Genomic DNA, 20585 nt, shown 5'->3' with positions numbered 1-20585 from the left:
GATTAATGTACACCACAAAATGACACCTGTCGTGAACAGTTTTGCTACAATTACCTATTTTAATTAATACTGATATCCCCAGTTCTTGCTTAATCGAAGATGATCCACTCCCAACAAGCTAATGGGGAGAGTTAGGGTAATAGGGCATTACGTCTGTGCCAAGCTGGACCCTCTGTCCCACTTGCAAATTGCAAATTGAGATATTTGGCTTGACAGAAAGAGCCTGGAACCAAGAGTGTTGCCATGGTTACATCATAGCATGTGCCATCTTGCACCTTTAAGGAAGGTCACCACTGATGCCAAGTTTCAGAAATATCGCCATTATATTTTCACAGGGCTCCTGATTTTCAGAGATATCCTTGATTTTGTGATCTATCTTATAGTGGAACAATTTATGACGTCATCACTTTCCTCATTTGCATAACACAAAAATGTGAATATCTCCTAAACGAAAGAAGATCTTTCAAAACGGTAAACGCCATTCTTCTTTAATTGTAAAAGTCTTTCAAATAAGCATTAATTAATTTTTACTTCATAGGCACAATAACAGAAGACCATCGCCTGCTCGTTGCCCTTTACAGGGAGAATTATTTGCGAGTGTCGTGAATACCGTATTTACTCGAATACTGAGGTGCCGCGGCGCTTATTACATTTTTCGCGCCTCAAGTGCGGCGCTTATTCGAAGGCGGCGCTTATTTAAAATTTGGACACCACAGCGAATCTCATCTTTTTACAGTAATTGAAAATAGCGTCTTTTGATTGTCAGTATTCGTCTTTTGCTGAATAGACATGTGGCGCTAGCTGTCTTGGAAAAGTTCGCGGCCATTACAACATTTACAGCACTACGTATTGTTAGAATGTTGGATAGAAAACTAATGAATGAGCGGCAAAACAGTCACTTTGAACTGCAAAACATCGCTTTTGATAGAAAGAATGTCCAAGTTTGTTTTAGAGTTGCTTTGTAGTGCTGTTTCAAGTTAAAAGGAATACTTCGAATAAGCGCCGCATCGGGACTGCGGCGCTTATTGAGGGCGGCGCTTATTAAGTTCTTTGTTCCAAATGCGGCGCTTATTCGAGGGCGGCGCTTATTAAGTTTTTTGTTCCAAATGCGGCGCTTATTCGAGGGCGGCGCTTATTCGAGTAAATACGGTACCTCCAAAAAACGAGAAAGATCTCCAGAGTCGCAGCATGAGGGAGGCGATCAACCTCTCAACAGATCAGGGTTTACTTAAAGTCAGGCTTGGGGCCAAGAATATCCTCCCAAAAATAAAGATTTTTTATGTACTTTTTTTAGTAATTTTAAACAGTCGTTCATTCAATGAAAGCTACTCGATGGCGGAGCTGAACTGTTCCAAGCCACTGGAATATAACTACAAAATACACAATAACTCACACGCACCGCTGGTATCAGAGATATCTGTAGCATGTGTATTTGACCTTTCATATAGTTTACAAAGCTTATTAAAATGACCAAACAGTGTCGCTTTTTACACATATACGTTTTATATGATAATGAATAGTGTGCATTAATGCAGCATAAGGCAATGCACGTATCACTGCTCTTCCACACAAGTTGTGTTCAGCACTTGGCCGCTGGCGCCGTGTTCACTTCTCACTGAGCAGTTCTGTTTTTGCTATAGCCGGCATTATTGACTTGGTGACGCTTCTCGCTGGATATGGGACCAAGGTCTTGTCACAGTCTGGCCATTTTCCTGAACTGTGGAACTGTTAGCACAGGAACATTTCTGGTGTACGCCTTCACTCTCAGGTTCCTGTCATCTGTCATTAAAACAACTTTCCTCTGGATAGTTATTGGTTGATTTTCTGTGAAAAAATAAATCAATATTCCTGGTCTGTATAGGTATAGGTATTTGTAGGTGAGGACCCACTCAGTGAAATTATTATTATTATTAGTAGTAGTATTATTATTAGTAGTAGTAGTATTATTATTTAGTCAGTGGTCTTCCAAATGAGTTATAACTTATAAAGCCACTGAGATGGTTAACAGGAATTTCTGTTTAATCCCATTATAAGGTTAACATGATATCACAAGTGAAAGATGTGTTGCACAGCACAGCAAAAGACAAAACAGTTTTTCAAAGCTAACTGTACCTGTGGCCAACCGGTTGACAAAGTTCTCTTCACAGTAGTGTAAACAGCAGGAAAGAATGATGTCATCATTACAACCCTTCCCCTAAAACACAATCAAAGGTTCAGTACGACAGTATCCCTTTTTTTTAGTCCGTCGAGCGTGAAGCGAAAAAAAAAGCGCAAGTGGAAAAATGGCTGCTAGTTGTGTGCGGGCCATACGTAAAGAGAACGCGTAGAGCCTAACAAATGCGCTCTACACTGCATTGTCACTCACCCCCACAGCTATCTATCTGTTCTTAAGCGCCCCACAGCTATCTATCTGTAAAAAGCGCCCTCCATTTTCCCGTTTTCATGCGAGCTTAGAATAAGCTGTATTACTCCTGAACAAAAACGGCAGTCTTAGTAAGGGCGGCAACTTACTTTCCTTCCTGAAGGATCTTCACTTCTGAATGCTATTGTATCCAGTTCTGAGCCTTTACTGGTGACTGTTTTCACCTGAGGGTTTCTCTGACTAAACTCGTACTCAAGAAAGTCAATTGCAGACCTACAAACATAAGCAGCGAAACAGCCATCAACAGTGACATGTCTTGTGACATCACTGTCTAATTATTACGCCATCTTTCTGTGTCACCTTCCTTTTCAGTTTAGGCAATGTGGTTATTATTTTTCACGAGATTACCTGAAATTCTTGTGCGTTCTTCTAGCCTTTTCACTGGCTTGCCTTTTTAAATTTTGCTATTTCAACAGTCAACACACGATCGAATTTCAGGCAGCTATTAAACAAAGAACATCTCTAACGAGATAAACTCATATACTAGTTGACTAACAATCGAAAGATACCATAATAATTGTATTGTGTCAATAGAAGCCAGCCTTTTTTAACAACGTCATTTTATCTTTCATATACACACCTTGCATTCTCCAAAACGTACTGGGCATGCTGTAGATTGTTGTACTTGTCAAAATGAAAATCCTTTTTTAAACCATCAAGTTCATTGATCACTGTATAAGAAAGAGCACGTGACACATCACCCACTGGTACCACTTCACATTACCTTTGCTTACGTGTTCGGTGTTTTATTTATCGGCATATAATCCATTGATATACACCGTAAACCTAACCCTTGTACCCCGAGAGTGCTAAAAAAGTTTGAAAAAAAAAATCAATTTCATCATACCATTTTGTGTATGGGAGGCGCGGTGGCCTAATAGTTAGAGCGCCGGACTCCGGATCGAGCGGTCCGAGTTCGAGCCCCAGGCCGGGGTCACTTGTGTTGTGTTCTTGGGCAAGACACTTTACTCTCATAGTGCCTCTCTCCACCCAGGTGTATAAATGGGTACCGGCGACATAATGCTGGGGGGGAACTCTGCAATGGACTAGCATCCCATTCAGGGGGGAGTAGAAATATTCCTAGCCGCTTAATGCTACGGAAACCGGGATAAGCCCCGGCAGTGTGGGCCGCTTGGCTCGTGGCTTCTCCTTTCTCCATTTTGTAAATAGCGAGTTCGAGAAATCGGATGGTAAAAATTGCAATATTGGACTGAGTGAAACAAATCCAAGGCAAATGACTTTTCGGTTCGAAAAATAGAGGGTTTGAGAAATGGGGATTCAACTCTATTAAAAACAAAACAATACCAAATGAAATACTTTTCAACAGCTAGCTTGAGTCCAAAATTTCCCGAGAGATTCGGGTCAAAAAAATGCAATTTCACTAAATCCGCCTGGTGTCTGATTGTTACTACACGGGTATCTGATCTGAGATGTCTGGCGATGGGATGAGCGTTTGAGGAGACATGTTTCAAAGGTAGCTCAATAGTTGATATTTCCTAATCTTTCTTTATTTTAGAACAAAGCTAGCTTGCGTAGTCATAACATTTCAAATTACGAATATAGTGCGAAGTTGAAACCCTAGAAATATGATTCCATATCGCTCCTCAGCAATTCCCATTACGTGTTCTCAACATTGAACTGGCAGCAGCTGCATGCATACGAGAGGCGAGGCAACTAAAGGAAGTTTTTTTGAACTGAAGAAAGGTAATCCACAATCTGACAAAAAAACCTAGCAGTACCCAGGTAAAGGGAAAGTTTATCATCAAAATCTTACCTATGAGTGGAACCACAAGAGTGAAAGACTGGCAGGCTACAATGGCCTTGAGTCCATCCAAATGATCCACAAAACAGTTAGTATCAGCCACCAAGTATGTTGGGTAGTTCTCAAACATTAAACGCGGGCTTGAAATGTGCTCCTCTATCACTGCCTGTGTTTATAAATCAATCAGTCACAAACTGACAATGGAATTTTGTACAGGGGAAGAATCTAAGAACACTAAGTTAGCCTATGTCCCCTGCGTAATTTATCAGACATGCTTTTGTTTGAGACAAGTTGGTGGAGTGGTACACTACGAGCAGCCCGTCTTCATTCTAAGTCAGTCGTGTACGAAGTAAAAAAAAATGTGCATGTGGGAAAATAAGTGCTCGCTTTGGCTTTACGTTTCGACTGTCTATAGAAAAGAGAGGCTGCTGATAGTCTAAGACTTAACAATCAGAAAGGTTAAAACAAACTGCTAGAAACATTGCAATTACAGAAAATACCGCCTTGCTTGACCAGCACAGCCAGTGCTTAACTCCATATACTGTAGTACGAAATTACTAGGAATATTGCTAAGAATGTCTCTTGTCCAAAAACACAGCACACGGACTACACTTTCTATCTCACACTTCCTATCTCTGGACCTTGGGGACTAATGAATGCCAAAGCACATTACATTTATGTAAGTACACTTTAGGACGCACAAACTGGAGTATAACCTGGCCTTATTTAAATGTGTCCACAGTATCTCTAGGACATGGGAAGATGTAGCTTGTCAAAAGGGGAGAAGCATTTCTTCTGCAGCATATACACGAACCGCATGTGGAAGATCTGCGTCAACACGTCCAATTCGTCCATTCAATTTTTTGAATGACAAGAGAGAGAGAAAATGTTTCTTGGGGATTGAAGCAGCACAGTGTTCTGCAGCTGTTGTTCTATCACTTACAGCTATAATCTCAAACATAAGGAAATAAAGGCCAAGTAATGGTTACCTTTGCCTTATCTTCTCTCTCCTTGTGATCTTCCACTTGTTTTTTAAGAGCATCCTTCTTGGCCTACAAAAAACACAGAGAATAAATATTCTTCATTTGTACACTGCTGACAAAAAAAAAAAGTGTAGAGCGATTCCAATTATTGCAAAACAGAAGCAATGGATGGAACTATGCTACAAAATTAATGTCATAAATCAAGCTTCGAATAAATTTGAAGCCAACAAATATTTACTTAAGCCCTACCTTGAGTTCCTTTAAGTCTTTTTCCATTTCATCGCTGTTAAAAAATACAGAGAAGATTAGTTAGGCAGCGACATTGGAATTGTTGGAACACTAGCACTACGGTCCCATCTCACTCGCCACTTCTTTTTACCTCATGGTAATGAGGTTATGTTATTGGCCTCATTTTCTCACTCGAACACTCACTCACTCGATTCTGATATCAAACCGCAATTAATTTATCATTAAACGATAAACGCTCTGATGAATGCTTGACAGAGATCAACATAATTCAAAATAGCGTGTCGGGCCGAGATAATATCAAAGGTAGTTTTTCGTTTGCTCCACCCTCGATCAAAATACACCTTTGTAGACCTTAGAAATAATGAGGAAATGTGCAGAAAAATATTCAATGGAAAGAAATTGGCTTCAAAGCAAAGATACATGCAATTTCGCTTGCCATGTTTCAGTACACGTTTTCAGGCACGTTTTTGTTTCGCGTCACGTCATCTCGTGTCACGTCATCCGTTTTCAGTGGTAAAAAAATCGCTCTACAAAGCCTGAGAGCACAAACTATCAATTACCCATTCACGCAACTCCCATGGAAAAAAAGAAAACATTTAAAAAGGGAAATGAAGTGAGAATGTGACTTTAATACTGATAGCAGGTACAAAATACAGGTAGATTCGCTTGCCATGTGACGTGATTTACGGTAGTAAACGTTTCAGCTCACTGGAAAATACACGAGTTGCATAGCACGTTTCTGTTTCGCGTCACGTCATCTCGTGTCACGTCATCCGTTTTTCATCTTTTTGAGGTGAGCAGAAACACAAAGTGCTCACGCGCATCTTTTTCTCAAATTTCATCGGCTGCTCAAAAAATAATAACGGATCTCCGGTACGTTTATTATATATGTGCTGATCGGCAGAAAAGTAATTGAAAACGCAATTCGGCGCATCCAAGACAGTAAAAAAGATATTCAAAGGTTACACTTTATTTTGGTAGTGAAAATATAGAATTTGCGCTACGAAGCTGGAGAGCCCAAAGCATCAGTGACCCATTGACGCAACTCACATGAAAAAAAAGCATTTAAAGGCAAATGAAGTGAGACTGTTACATTATTGAACGCTTATTTGAAAAGAAAGCGAAGGAGGCCACTTCATCAAATTACCATGAGGTTGCTCAAAGAGCCTTTGATTTAATATCCTTTTCAAACCCTGGCTTTGTGCATGTATTGATATTTTTAGCTCTGTTGATTTAATTAAGGTGGGCATTGTTAGATTTTAATTTCTATTTTAGTATAATAATTGTAAAGCGCAATGCAAGATTTGATGAATAGCGCTATATAAATTATTATTTTGCCACTGAAACGTCACACAGATTCAGTTTCTGATTGGCTGCTTTTTTCCCCCTTAGGCTTGCTGTGTTTGAAGAGGTGGCTAAATGTTCAATCATTTGCTCATGAAACAAAATTCATCTTATGTTGGATGAAAATGTTTAATCTAGATCAAACATGAGAAACCATTTAAATGCAGTGTCGAGAGAGGCGGCTAAACGGTCAAACATGCTCTTCCAACATGATTTTGGACGAAAATGTTTGATCGTTTAGCCAGGGCTTTAAGTTAACAAGAATTGCAATGCATGATATGGTTCATTTCACATCATACCCTGAGTCCAGCTCTTCTTCTTCACTCTCAATAATCACATCATCTTCATCATCTGATTCCTGGATCAAACAGATATATAATAAGACTGTCAAACTTTACTATTCGATTGCTGTTTAAAGCATCAAAGTGTTACTTATCAAATGGCTGAGTGAATCAGCATCACAAGGCTAGTCACAAGCAAAAGGTCTGTGTACTAAACGTTCATTACTTCTGAGAATTTACTGATGCAATGACAATACTGATTTTTGAAATCCAAATCACTAATCACCTGTCTGCTTAAAGATGTTTTTATTAGATGGAGAATTTTGAAGCTGGTCACTGCCTTGGGAAACTAGTGATCAATATAAAAAAATTTGATAACTATTGTTAACTAGAGCCATACCCACAAGCTCATAATGTTTAGCTACAAACCTCATGTTCATCATGCTGTGACGTGTCCAAGTGAACCATGACTGTGCTTGGTGACTCCTTAGCTGGTGAAACTGGAGTGCTTTTTATCATAGCAGAGAATTCTCCTTTGTCATCATCAAACTCTAAAGGAGGATTATTCAAGGATACTAGAAATGCAGCAAACTCTCTCAGACACTGACAACGAAGATTATCCTCAGCCAGGTTCTATACAAAACATGGAAGCAATTCAGTGGATTAAAATACACAAACCACTAGGCATAAATTCACTGAAGAGCACACTTTGATATGATATCTCAATAGAAAACTATTGAAGCAGATGAAAAAATTGTTTGACAACCATAATCAAGGGTGCAAAACAATTTGCCTGGTCTCTACTGTACATGTAAATACACTTTATTTTTCTCTCAAGCATCTCAGTGGTCCATAATCATGAATTCTTAAAAAAATAAAAACACTTTGTGCTGGTACTGGACAGTCTGTACAAGAAGACTGAGGTATTCAAGATTTTACAAAATTTTTCTTGATGTGCACTCCCTGCCACCAAATAAAATAGTTGTATTATTTTTTTAAAACTCAATGACAGAGTTTTAAATTTTTAACATACATGTAATTATACAGCTAGTTGCCAACGAGTCAGGCCTTCTGGAAGACCAGAAGGCCTGACAAGGCGGCAGATCATAGAGCCGCGAGAAGATTTGTATGTGCGAAAAAAATCTCACAAACGCTCCAAAATGAAGAGTAATGTAAGTAATGTAAGGTAGATCATGACGACACAATGTCTGATGTTTTTAGCCAATCTGTTCAGCAGAATCTGTTCAGCACGTGCACACTTTGTTGTAGTTTGCCCAATCAGCGCGCTACTAATTTGTTCAGCGCGTGCATGATGCATTGGCAACTAAAATTCCCAGACAAGATGCGTCTCAGATAACAAAGAGGTTTCAAATCTGTTCGATTGTAAAAGCCAAAATTCCCGAACTAGACATTGAAATACGAAAGAAACTTGAATTAAACTTTGTTTAGAATTTAATTTCATTTAAGATGAATGCAAGAAATGCATTCCAAAGCTTCGAAAATTTCGAAGTCATACAAATTTGCATGCGTAATTAAGTTAGGTCTGGCTAAGAATACAACACGGATTTGGTTTCGTGGTGATTTTATGGATCAGAAGAGAGCTATTTAGAGTTTTTTTTTTCGTTTCTCGAATTTAGAAAATAAATGCCTATACTTCATGTTTTTCCTGGATTGTCCGGCGTTTTTTTCTCAAGCAACCGGGCGTTTAATTTTCCTAAAAGCTGCAACAAAACAACGTGACATTTGAAACGTCACGCATTGTGCGTGATGAATTATTCTTGGAACGGTGGTAGTATTAATAATAAATAAACTTGTTCCATCTTTGGCCACACAACTTGTCCGATCAGGGATTTACCTTTTAAAACCTCAAATTTTTTGGATACTTATGTGTTGAGTGGATTTTACTGCAGTGTGGGAAGTTTGAATTGATTTGTTTTGACAGATTTTGTAAATGTTTGCTTTTTGTTTGAAATTTATTTTCCGAGTTCAGTGGCTCATAGCCACTTTGATTAAAACAGCGGACTTTAAACAGCGGAAATCTTTCCAAAATAGCTGCATCGAACAACAGTGGCTTGAAACTCTCAAATAACATGGATTTTACAAAATTTCTCACTAAATCTTCACTACTTTGGTATCATGTAGAACTCCTTTCTCATTTTATTTAGCCTTCACAAAATCGCATTTTATTCCAGAAACATTCAAGATTTTCAAAGAAAACGCGAAATGTTTATTGATCGGACCAAAATGATAAAGCGTACTTTCAGCCAAACATTTACAATTGAAGGCGTAAGCACAAGAAACGCACTTTGTGTTTTGGCCAAATTGAAAATTGTCACAAACAACTCCAAATTTCGCACGCAAGTTCGTTTACGTGTGCTCAACACTGCCCTGTATTTAATTTTGCTGGTCTTTCCTTCGTTTTCGAAAAATAACACATGCAAAAAGACAAGGTTTTTGCTTGCGCGGCGTCTTTTGACTTTTCTTTTACAAACGATAAACAAAGGAAACCTTTTGTTTCTCAAGACGATGAAGTCAGCTAAATTTTTAGGGTTACAGTCCTAGCCCTAACGCAAAAGGTAACCCCGAGGCCGTAGGGTCGGGGTTAGAGTTTCAGATTAGGGTTACAGACTTAGCCCTAACGCAAAAGCCTAGCCCTAACGCAAAAAAAAAAAAAAAAAGTTTAACACTAACCCCAAGGGATTAGGGAGTTAAGCCGTTTCAAGTTAAGTTTAGAATCAGAGTCAGCCTCAACCTTTTATAGATCGCGCTTTTAATGCAGTAAGCTTTCACGCCAGTTTGCTTGCAGCTAGCTTTTTCTGCAGTCTGCTTGCGGTTAGCTAGTTTTTGTTGTTTCGGGCAAGACTATTTTACTCTGTTACCGTTCAGTTAGCTGTAATTTGCCGAGGTGAAAGTGAAATAAAGACTGATTGTTGATTGAATACGTTTGCTCGTGTTGTCACATTATACTAGTTTTGCTTTCAGTTGAGTGCCGCTGGCTTGCTCTCACTTCTATCTCCACTCCTTACATCATCACACATCTACAAAATCCCGCGAAAACAAGATAAACTTATGAGGTTTTCGTTCGCACGAATCGATAGATTCATTGATGAATATTTAATGAGACACAGAAAATATTTTGCGAAGGGAAGGTGTCCTGGGGAACATATAAAGAATTTTTTAAAGTCTAAAACCAGGTCACTTCTCGGCAACTTTGTCGCGGCAGCACCCAAGCGGATCCTGCAAAACTCGCGTTGACGAAGTTCCCGGCAAGAAACCTCTTGTTTTAGACTCTCTATGCCGCCAGGCTCAAAACTACCTCGGTTTGTGCAACGTTTTTTCCGAAGCGCTAAACAGCGCTGTTGTACAAAACAAAGGCAGAAACATCACTCGGTTCTTCGAGCGATGCTGTAAACTTACGGGTATTCAGACTTAATGATGTCCTTCAACCACCTGGCAGCAGCACTTACGCTAAAACTAACCAAAGGCTTCAAATGATTTTCAGGAACAAACGGCCATTTTTTTTTTTTTCTCTTTCCTCTCACGTGACGCCTATCAGGTGACATCGCGTCACAATGTGTTCAGTCCAGTCCTTTTCTTAAAGCGAATCCTCAAAATGGTGGATAGGAACTAAAATCATGGCTCTGACACGTTTTTCGACCTCCCCGGACAGTTAAATAACGCTAGAAGGAAAGATTTACACGCGATGTGTCAAAAAACTCATGCTGCTGGCTGACGGTGGAGAACGTAAGCTTTGCAAAACGCCTTTGTTCTTTGCATACGTAATTTCTAAAAAACGAAGCTAGATTCAGCGAATTTGAATACAGATCAATGTTAAGCACACGTAAACGGACTTGCATGCGAAATTTGGAGTTGTTTGTGACATTTTTTAAATTTGGCCAAAACACAAAGTGCGTTTCTTGCGCTTAGGCCTTCAATTATACTCCCGTCTTCTCTCCCGTTGTACTCGTTGGCATTTCTACCAATAGGTACCACTAGTTTACAATAATTAATATAGAAAGAAAAACAAATTAGTCCACTCTACCTTACACTCTACATCAGACACTCTACACAGTGGTCTCACAGCTGAGTTTAATGGCTTAAATCCAGCCAGGAATTCATCTTCATATAGGGTTACCATCTCATCACCTAGGACATACACAATTGCTAAACACACAGTCCTTTTATACTACAGCCTCAATTATTTCTCAATTATTATTACAAACTAGCAAAAGCAAATTTTACTCATTTACCAACCCTCCAAGTTTATTTTTTTTCCTTAGTGGCCATTTGGCCACCAACTACTCAAGTTTTGGTCGCCAGTGAAAAATTTTAGTCACCAAATTAAGCTGATGCTTTCAATCCTTCCTTTCAATTTTAGTCGCCAGGCTGGCGACCTTGGTTCAAATTTAGTCGCCAGCTCCAAAATTTTAGTCGCCATAGCCTAAAATGGTCTTAACTTGGAGGGTTGTTTACACAGCACAAAATTATCTTCAATCTAAAAGTAGCTACTAGGCTTTTTCCAACACTGGTGAAAATGTTTCAAGCTCCTCAAAACTGTGGCAAAGATCCTTAAAGACCTTCAAGGATCTTTCAGGGTCTAGAACATAATCTTAAGGTTCCAGTGCAGTGATCTTGCATAAGATCCTGGTAGAATCCTCATGAAATCCTTGAGGAAGGATGCTTTCAAAGATGATCTTGATCATTGTTTAATATCGTTGAAGGTCCTGCAAAGTGTCACCTAGTCATGCATTCAATAATTTAACTTTACAACTAAATGATTTAATTAGGTGTCACTTATTTACAACTGTAAACAGCAACAACAAACAAAAAGTAATTTAAAAAAATTACCATCCTCATCATGAACATTGTCGATATCCACATAGGATATGGCATTTGTGAACTGGCTTACTGATTCCCAAAGATTTCTGTGGGTACTAAAGAAACAACAACCACATACAAATGATTCCTCCAGTTAGTAATGGACAACAGAATTGAAACTTAAAAGAAATAATTAATATATATATTCCTGCTATTTCTATCACAACGGAAAACATGTTAGTGTGGCTTATTACAATTAATACCCCTTGCGCTTTGTTGGATTGATATTATCGGTGCCACTGTCCATCACCCCATTTCAGTTGATAATAATAGTATCAAATAAATGCCCTGACATTTCAGACATGAACAGTTATCTTCATGACAAATTGGGTCACTGAAGCAACAGTACAATATTTTAAAAACACCAACAATTTCAATTTCAAGTTCCCGTTTTCATTGTTGACTAATGATTACCGACATTGAGGCTGAGCTGTTATGCAACATCACAAGAGTCTTATACAGTACTTATTTGCTCCTTATTGTACGACTCTAGATAAAGAACTATTATGACTTACCTTATAGAAGACACCTGCCACAGATCAGCACGGCATACCAACCAGTCAGCAAACACTTTGACAGCAGGCAGGAACTGTCCTAAGGGTGCACTCAGGCCTTCACGAGTGTTCCTTGCCTTAAAGTCTATACCCTGTAGAAGAGCACAGCAGGCTTTTACCAACAAGATGAACATCTCAATAGCAAGATTCATGGCTTGGTCCTGTGGTGTACCCACTCTGACATACTGTTCTGTTGCATCTATACGGCAAAGATAACATACTAATAAATCATCAAACCTAATTTAAAATAAATTATATAATGGCTGAATCTACAAGCAGGTAAGAGGAAGCAAATCCTGTGTTCTGATGGCCTATCTTGGCGGCTTGGGGTTTCCTGCATTGGTCCCACAAGAAAAAGTTCTCTTTTTGGCCAAATTAAAAATCCTTTATTGACCAAGTGCGAGGTCAAGATTGCTGGATATTGGCCGTGTCCTTTTTTGCATTTTTATGAACCAAGACAAAGTTGAGGAACTTGGCCAATATCCAGCCATCTTAACCTCACGCTTGGTTAATAACACATATGTATGGAGGTGGTAAGGCTGTAAAAGATGAGCAAAGGGGTATCCTTAATATGCAGTTGGAAACATTATTTTTTATGAGTGATAAAGCAAAAGTAATGAAAAAGACAAGGTAATTACTTTTGCTTATAGTTTAATATTGAGGTAGAGATGTGGACTCTTCCAGGATGAAAAGCACCTTGTAAGAGCAATCTTGTAATGTTGATCAGCTCTTTGTTTTCACTTCCACCTGCAGACAATATGGTGACCTTAGGATCACACCCCTTGAGAGAAGGTTTGAGGTCCATACAGTATGAAGTATTTGTCCTTCCACCATCTGGGATGTTTCAACGATCAGTCTCTAAAAGATGTATTTAGGAAGCAAGCTTATGAAGAGGCAAATAAGATGGAAATGTGACTTATTTTATAACTAACCTTGTGATGCAGTGTTGTCAATAGCAAACATGTTGATGGCCATCATCTGTAGAAGGTTTGATCTGCTTATTGCAGAACACGATGGGTACTCCAACAATGTGTGAAATTCACCTATAAGTTGGTACTGTAATGTAGGCAACCTTTCCATGCTACAAAAATAGGAACAATTATCAAATTGATCTGTAGTTGAACATGAAAACTTGTCTCAGACAGAATACCATCTAATATAAACTAGGATGATAAAACTGTCTTAAATTGCACTTAATACTGTCGCTTGCATCTAAGCGTGAACACTCGCCGTTGAAACATGATCTAATTGGGTATTAAACTTGGCATGATTCGTCATCAAACGTTGAAGTTTAGCAGACCATAACGACAACTTTCAATCGACGTTCACTCAAAATTCATATCGACACAGATCAGGATCAGGATCAATTTTTCGGAAGCTTTCATATCCAAGCTTTCCGCCATTTCAAAACCAGAATGTGTTGAAACTTCGGCGCGAAAGTTGCCATTACGGTCTACCAAACTTTAACGTTTGATGACATATCATGCCATGTTTAATACCCAATTAGATCATGTTTTGGCAACGAGTGTTCACGCTTAGATGCAAGCAACAGTATCAACATTTTATCATTCTTTCGCAGAAGCAAAATTTATTGCTGACAGGGGCATAACCAGACATTTAACATGGACAAGGTAAATGGATCCGAGCACCAAAAGTGCAAGAAGTTATGGGGGGTCAGTAATTCTTCAAAAAAAATGAATCTCATTCAAGTGTAAAAAGACATTTCTTATTGCACATTTAAGACCAGTTGGCCCTCAGATTTTCCAGTTGGTTTGAGATAAGAAACTTGTCCTTTACTTGATCATTTCAGACGATTTTTCTGTCTCAAGATGAGTTCATCATCTAAGACAGTTTTTTGAAACTTAATATGAAATTGGCTAACCACTAACAATAATATTAACATAATACATTAGATACAAAAATGTGACAGTAAAAAGTGTTAAATATAAACCCTGATAACTGTGTTCTGAATTTTAGAATCTGGCTCCTTCACCCATACACCGAATGCAAATATGGCGGACCACTCGGTCGGTGCCTGGGACGAGCTGCATGAAAGCGAGGCTAGTCAGGCTTCGGTGTTTTGTTTTGACAATGCTTTCCTATTAAAGTCTTGCTTCGTGGTGGATCTGGCCTCTTCAGTTTCAACCTTCCTACCAGTTTTTGGGTTTGTTAATGCCACCTGAAGGGAAAGTTTTTTTGCCAGTTTTCCCTTTCACATCTGAGGGGAAATCTGACAAAGGAAAGGAGTTCAGGATCGCCGAAGGAACTTTTAATAAGGTTTGTTCATTACATTTCAGGTTAGAAGATCTTAGAAAATGTGTAAGCAATCACATTTAGTTCCTAGTCGTTCTTATTTGGTTCAATGCTTTCACCAGCTTTAACTATCAGGGCAGCTGAATTTCATTCACTTGGTTAGTATTTGTTTCGTGCGACTCCGTGCGAGTGGATCAAACGCGGACAAAGCCGGAAATGAACAACTTCTTTGGAGACAGAGGATATCTTGGAAGTGGAGCTTTTCTTTACCTTGGGGAAAGTACTGGCCATGAAACTCGTGCTGGAACACCACCAGACACCACAGAAGCTTGTCATTTAAACAATTTTTTTCTAAGATCTTCTAACCTGACATGTAGCGAACAAACCTAAATAGTTTCCATGGTGATCGTGAACTCCTTTCTTTCGTCCCAACGAATAGCATTGATCCACTTTTTCCCTTAGGGGCAAATGGTGAACACTTCTATCACTAATGTCTTCTCGTGGCATTCAGAAACACAGCAACTTGTAGGCACAGCGAAAAGAAACACACCAGATCGACGAATAAGCAAGACTTTTGTAGGAAAGAATATTTGTCAAAGCCTGGCTAGCCTCGCTTTCATGCAGCTCTTCCCAGGCACTGACCAAGTGGTCAGCCATATTTGCATTCGGTGTATTCCCAGGCAGTAAACAAAATGTACAGAGGAAAGTAAGAGGAATGTTAGAGCCTGCATTTCTTTATGATAATCCTTTCAATCAATTACTTGTGCGAGATTAAAGAATACTGAAGTGGTGGAATAAAATACAAGAGGAGTCATCCTCCCCCCCCCCCCTCCCAGCTACTTTTCTTTTTGCACAAATTCCTCTGGCTTCCCCTCAACTGATCAAAATTCACATTAATTTTAGTTATCAAAGTGATCACATGACAGAAAAATCCTACACTGGATGAGTGCAAAATGAAATTTCTTCCAAAAGAACTTGTCTTACCCAATTCTTGAGTACAAAAGGCCATGAGCACAAAGAAAATGGAGCACAAACTTCTTGTTGACCTAAAAGTGTTGTTAAAAAACATCAAAAAACATCACACTCTTCAGAATATTAGGACCAACTGTAATATCATTCTCAATCCAATTGTTCATCATATCATTATCACCTCAGCATGCTAGTCACCTATCCTCCTCGTGCCTCATGGCACATAGGGCCTTCAGCATGTAGTCTACATTTCTATTTTTGTCTCTCTAAGCTACCTTTCTATATAAGGTTTTTTGAATTCATCTTAATAAACTGAAGATGGCCAAAGTCATTCTGAAACATGTTTCTAAAAAGTGTTATTGCATTACTGCATGCCATTACAAAGGTGACATGTTACAGGTGTGACAAATAATTTACATGTTCAACTGTGAATGCTAGTTATTGGATCTTTGCCCCTATCTATCTACACCTGTAATTTTCAATTTTTAATCATTTCCCCAGAAGCAAAGGCTAGCACAATTTAATATACCTCTTGAAGGGATATCTTTGGTGATTCCTTCACAGTGTCTGTAGGGTGCTCTTCATTCTTTGATTCTGAGACAGGATCTCCAGCTAAATTAACTTCTTGTACTTTACCATGGTCAGTGAGCACAACCCTCCGATACACTCCGTGATGCATAAAGATCCACACTTCATGCCTGTGTGACGACATTAAACAGATGTGATGTGGATAAAATGGATGAGCCACCATTATATCTAATACTGTTTATTTCAAATTCTTGGAACATTATCTTGAAATGAAATCAGTTAGATTTGTGAACTGTTTACACCAGATTTCAGTGTTCCGTGCATAAATATCTTTTTACATCCATCTTATGACATCGACATGCTGTTTGAAATGAGCCGATGAAAACCGATGCAGAGCGGTGTTGGCTTCATGCAAATGAGCCCAAAAGTTCAGAAGGTCATGCTAGTGGGCTGTGATTGGTGGATTTCGATCCCTGTTGTTTATTTAGCATGTCGAGAGATGGAGGTCGACAGAAAGCGGCTATGCACATAACACTGAAAGCGGCTGTAAAGTAATAAAACTTCTTAGGCCCATAATCTTGAACTTAGTGACATCTCACTACCTCACTTCATTACATGGCTAGTTCTACAAGCAGGCAAGATAAACCAAATCCTGTGCATTGATTGGCTGCCTGAGAAAAATGGTGTTCTTTATGTCATTTAATAAATCCTTAATAAATGTTTGTTCTGTTAAGATGGCCGAATATTGCCTTGTCCCTTTTATGCATGATCATGGACCTTGACTGCATCTTAATCAGTAAACGCCACAAAAATGTTTGACCAATATCCAGTCATCTAGGTCAAATAAGCATCCTCAATAACCCATACATCTAGACCATTTTATACTGCATTTCTCTTTGGTTATAATCCCATTCCCACAAACACATTAGAATTTTTTCCTAGAGTCAGTTGCAGCACCAAACAATATTTACATTCATAAAAACAACAAATGAATGCAAGCACTGGAAGGATGAAAATTTGTACGAATTTTTTGTTCAAGATAGCTTTGTTATAAGAGCATTTTAGAAAATAGAACTGATCATACCTGCCATGAGAAGCTTTGTGTTCTGAGATAAGTCCAAAACCCTTGGCCACTTCTCCAAACACTGACCTTCCTTTCCCTCTTGCTATATGATCCTTGCCTTTCATCTGATTGATTTGTTGCTGTGAACAAGCCTTCTTTTCATCTTCAATTCTTTGAATTCTGTCTGCCTGCACAGTGATGATTTTGGTATTATTGTACTACACTATTTCTTAGTCCTTACTTTTGGTACTTACTTAATCTTCATCGTGCCAGTCTGTACATAGGGCTGCATTTTTTTTATTATATACTATTATGGCAAGACAATAATTATTAGCCATTAGTGGTAAACTAAGGAGTACTTTTCAAGACATTTATATAGTATAAATTGGAATATAATCATTATCTTCTAATTTAACAATTTCTGTCCAGACCAAAATGTGATGAAAATATCAGTGACCAACAAGTCTTTGTCACAGGGCCATGAGGCACTGTTGTAACTTGCTTTCCACAATTTGACAACATCTGTAGAACTAGCAGATGCACAAAAACAGGGAAATCTATATCTTAACATGAACCGGCAAAACCATTTTATTTGTTTTAATATATAAAACTTATTAATTTTCTTTGAATTCACACAATGTACATAGCTATCTTTGGAATCTTACAGAATAACAGTCTAAATGCAGCTATACCCACAACTCCTAGGGGGGATACTGCTGCACCTCAAGAGTCTAATGGATACACATACTCACCTTCTTCTGCAGTTCATAGAAAATAGTTGTCAGTTTTTCCCTTGCTGTCAATATTGGATTACTCGAAGCAAGACTTCTGATGTAGAAGTACACAGAGTCTAGCTTACGATTGGCCATCACTGCAATGACACCCAGCTGGTTGTAGGGTTTGCCATTCTTAGGAGCCAGTTTGCTAGCTTTGAGATACCATGATCTCATGGATGCCCAGTTCTTGTTTGGCTGAAACTGTCCTTGATACCTTTCAATGTCTCCAAGACAGATTAAAGTATGATGCGAGCTCAAGAGTGCAAGTTTAGCCTAGAATGAACATTTGTAATGTATTATAGCAGAACAAAGTGACAAGTATATATTTACCACTTGAAATCCCTATTGGGACTTTACATTATGTAATCTTCACTGTATAGTTGAGGTACCAAGTTTAAGTACCTTATTATAGGAATATAACGAAGCATTTTAACAATGCGAACAAAATGCATGCGTTATAAAATTAACGCGAATTTAAGAAAAGTTCTGGTTAAATGCTTATAGTAAACGTGTTTATATTAATTAACATCAATAAAATTAACGCGAATTTTTGAAATTCGCGTTAATAACATGAATCGTTAATTTCCTATAATAAGGTAAGTCGTATTGCCTATGCAAGCGAAATGTCACAAAGATAGCAAATTATTGAATATAAAATGCCAGGTTCAAATTAATCCTGGTTTCAGATAAACACCAGATACACACAGCTGAGTTGTAAATAAACACTTCTGGTATTATTTCAAGGTACCAGCATGAACGCATCTATTTGAACTCAACATTTATGCAACAACAATCAGTGAGCACACTTACACTTTTTCCAAGTTTCTCTGCTTTTCTTGGTTGATTAACCACATCCTGAACTGAGAATCTGTGTCCTTTCTGTAGAAACTCAAGAAGACTTTTATAAAAAGTCTCAGCATCTTCCAGGAATTTCTTCAGAAATTTACTTATTTCTTCGGGGGAAAGCACTTCTGTTTTCCCTGCATATCCCAAAAAGAGCTTTCCATACTTCCTTAGTGTTTCAATCACTTTATAAAATGCATTTCTCCAAAGATTCTGATCAACTTCTTGCTGAACTGCAAAAGACATGTCAAGCATAATAATCCCCTTGTATGCATCCCGGATTTCTTTGCTAAGAGTACCAACTTTCTCAAAAGCTGCCTTGTCAAGAATGTCTCTAGATAACAAATTACTCAGCAACATTTCTTTTTGGGCTATTGCTCTCATTAATTTTTGAGCTTTTTGCTGATTCAGGGTCTTCAGCTTTTTCTCAACTTGAGTCTGTTTGACAGATCCTTGTTCATTTTCAAGTGACAAGTCCTGAATGCCTACATCTTCCACACAGTTTTCATCAGTTTGAGCACTCTCTGCTTCAGTTTTTTCTTCTCCATAAAATTCTATGTCTGCCTCCTCATTTTCTCTTTTAAAATGAACTTCTTTGTTCTGCAAAACTTGGCTCTCTGAATGATCTGGATCACATAATTTACTGCTACAGCTTTTACTCACTGTTCTCTTTTGGGATGATGTATCAGTTTTAAAAGATTCTTGTTCTTCACTTCTTTCATGACTATGTATATCAAAACCCTCCGGTAATTTGATTATCCCCCTTGGTTTAACATCCTTGGGAGATTCCTCTGCAATGTGAACAGGGTCTTTTGATAACCTCAAAACACCACCAGTTCTTGCTCTTAAATCAAGTTCATAGCTGTCAGACTCTTTTTTGTCCTTATCGATCTTGGCTTCCTTTTTTGATTTTCCTTCGTGCTTGCCAACATCTCTAGTTGCATTTACTTTGTCGCCATTAGAAACGGTCCCTTTGTATTTTGCATCGTCCACATTGTCTTCTGTATGAGACGATGATTTTCGGCTTGTTTTCGATCCCGATGATTTCTTTTTCTCCTTCTTTGATTCTAGTTTCGTTTTTTCGTGAACCTTTTTATCTTTTTGATCACTAACGATACTTTCTGTTCTTTCCAGCACTTCTTGCTGTTCATCTTTCTTGTGAGAAACGTTCTTGCTGACGTCAGTTGCGTCCTTCTTGTCAAGTTTTCTCGCAGATTTGGTGTCCTTTTCTTCGGATTTTCGGTGTTGTTTCTTCTTAGGTTGTTTGGTGTCATTTTTCTTATCTAGCTCGTCGGCATAAGCGACCAGTTCGTCATATGTTAACCGTAACACAAGGGGTGAACTGTTCCCGCTTGAACACGCCGCCATATTGAAACAAGACTAGTAACCAGTCTTCCCATTTGTGATATGAAGCCAGTCCCAGTCTTACAACGTTCATAACGGCACAACAATGAAAAATGTACAAGAATATAAGAATTAACATACTGGCTCCTGATGGATTTTATTACTAGTTGCAGTATGTCGTGTGGTGTGATACATGTCTTTTTATAGCTCAAAAATGGGTCAGCGGGCGTTTCCTTTATCACTAAAAGGGTGGGGCCCAGGAGGCCCCTGACACGCCTTCTAAAAAAAACAGTTTAATCCCGATAACTCGAACCTTAAAGGGAAATCGAAAAAGGT

The 20585-nt window shown here is 38.5% G+C and overlaps 1 protein-coding gene across 1 annotated transcript; it reads right to left on the bottom strand.

Moving 5' to 3' along the window:
- Positions 1-1385: 1385 nt before the first annotated feature.
- LOC144647356 (telomerase-binding protein EST1A-like) lies at positions 1386-20316 on the bottom strand. The gene is made up of 18 exons (XM_078507158.1): positions 18873-20316; positions 18039-18335; positions 17308-17474; positions 16225-16393; positions 15711-15772; positions 13406-13554; positions 12435-12672; positions 11890-11975; positions 11084-11187; positions 7471-7674; positions 7060-7118; positions 5417-5450; positions 5174-5236; positions 4197-4350; positions 3003-3093; positions 2512-2635; positions 2113-2194; positions 1386-1824 (listed from the first exon to the last, which is right to left on the bottom strand). The coding sequence occupies exons 1-18, from the start codon at positions 20271-20273 to the stop codon at positions 1694-1696; spliced, it is 3615 nt and encodes a 1204-aa protein (XP_078363284.1). The 5' UTR covers positions 20274-20316; the 3' UTR covers positions 1386-1693.
- Between the last annotated feature and the right edge of the window lie 269 nt (positions 20317-20585).

This window comes from Oculina patagonica, chromosome 3 (assembly GCF_052425735.1).
Source record: "Oculina patagonica isolate OP01 chromosome 3, crgOcupat, whole genome shotgun sequence".
Taxonomy (NCBI): domain Eukaryota; kingdom Metazoa; phylum Cnidaria; class Anthozoa; order Scleractinia; family Oculinidae; genus Oculina; species Oculina patagonica.
Note: the sequence above shows the minus strand (reverse complement) of the source record. Positions and strands in the feature narration are given on the sequence as shown.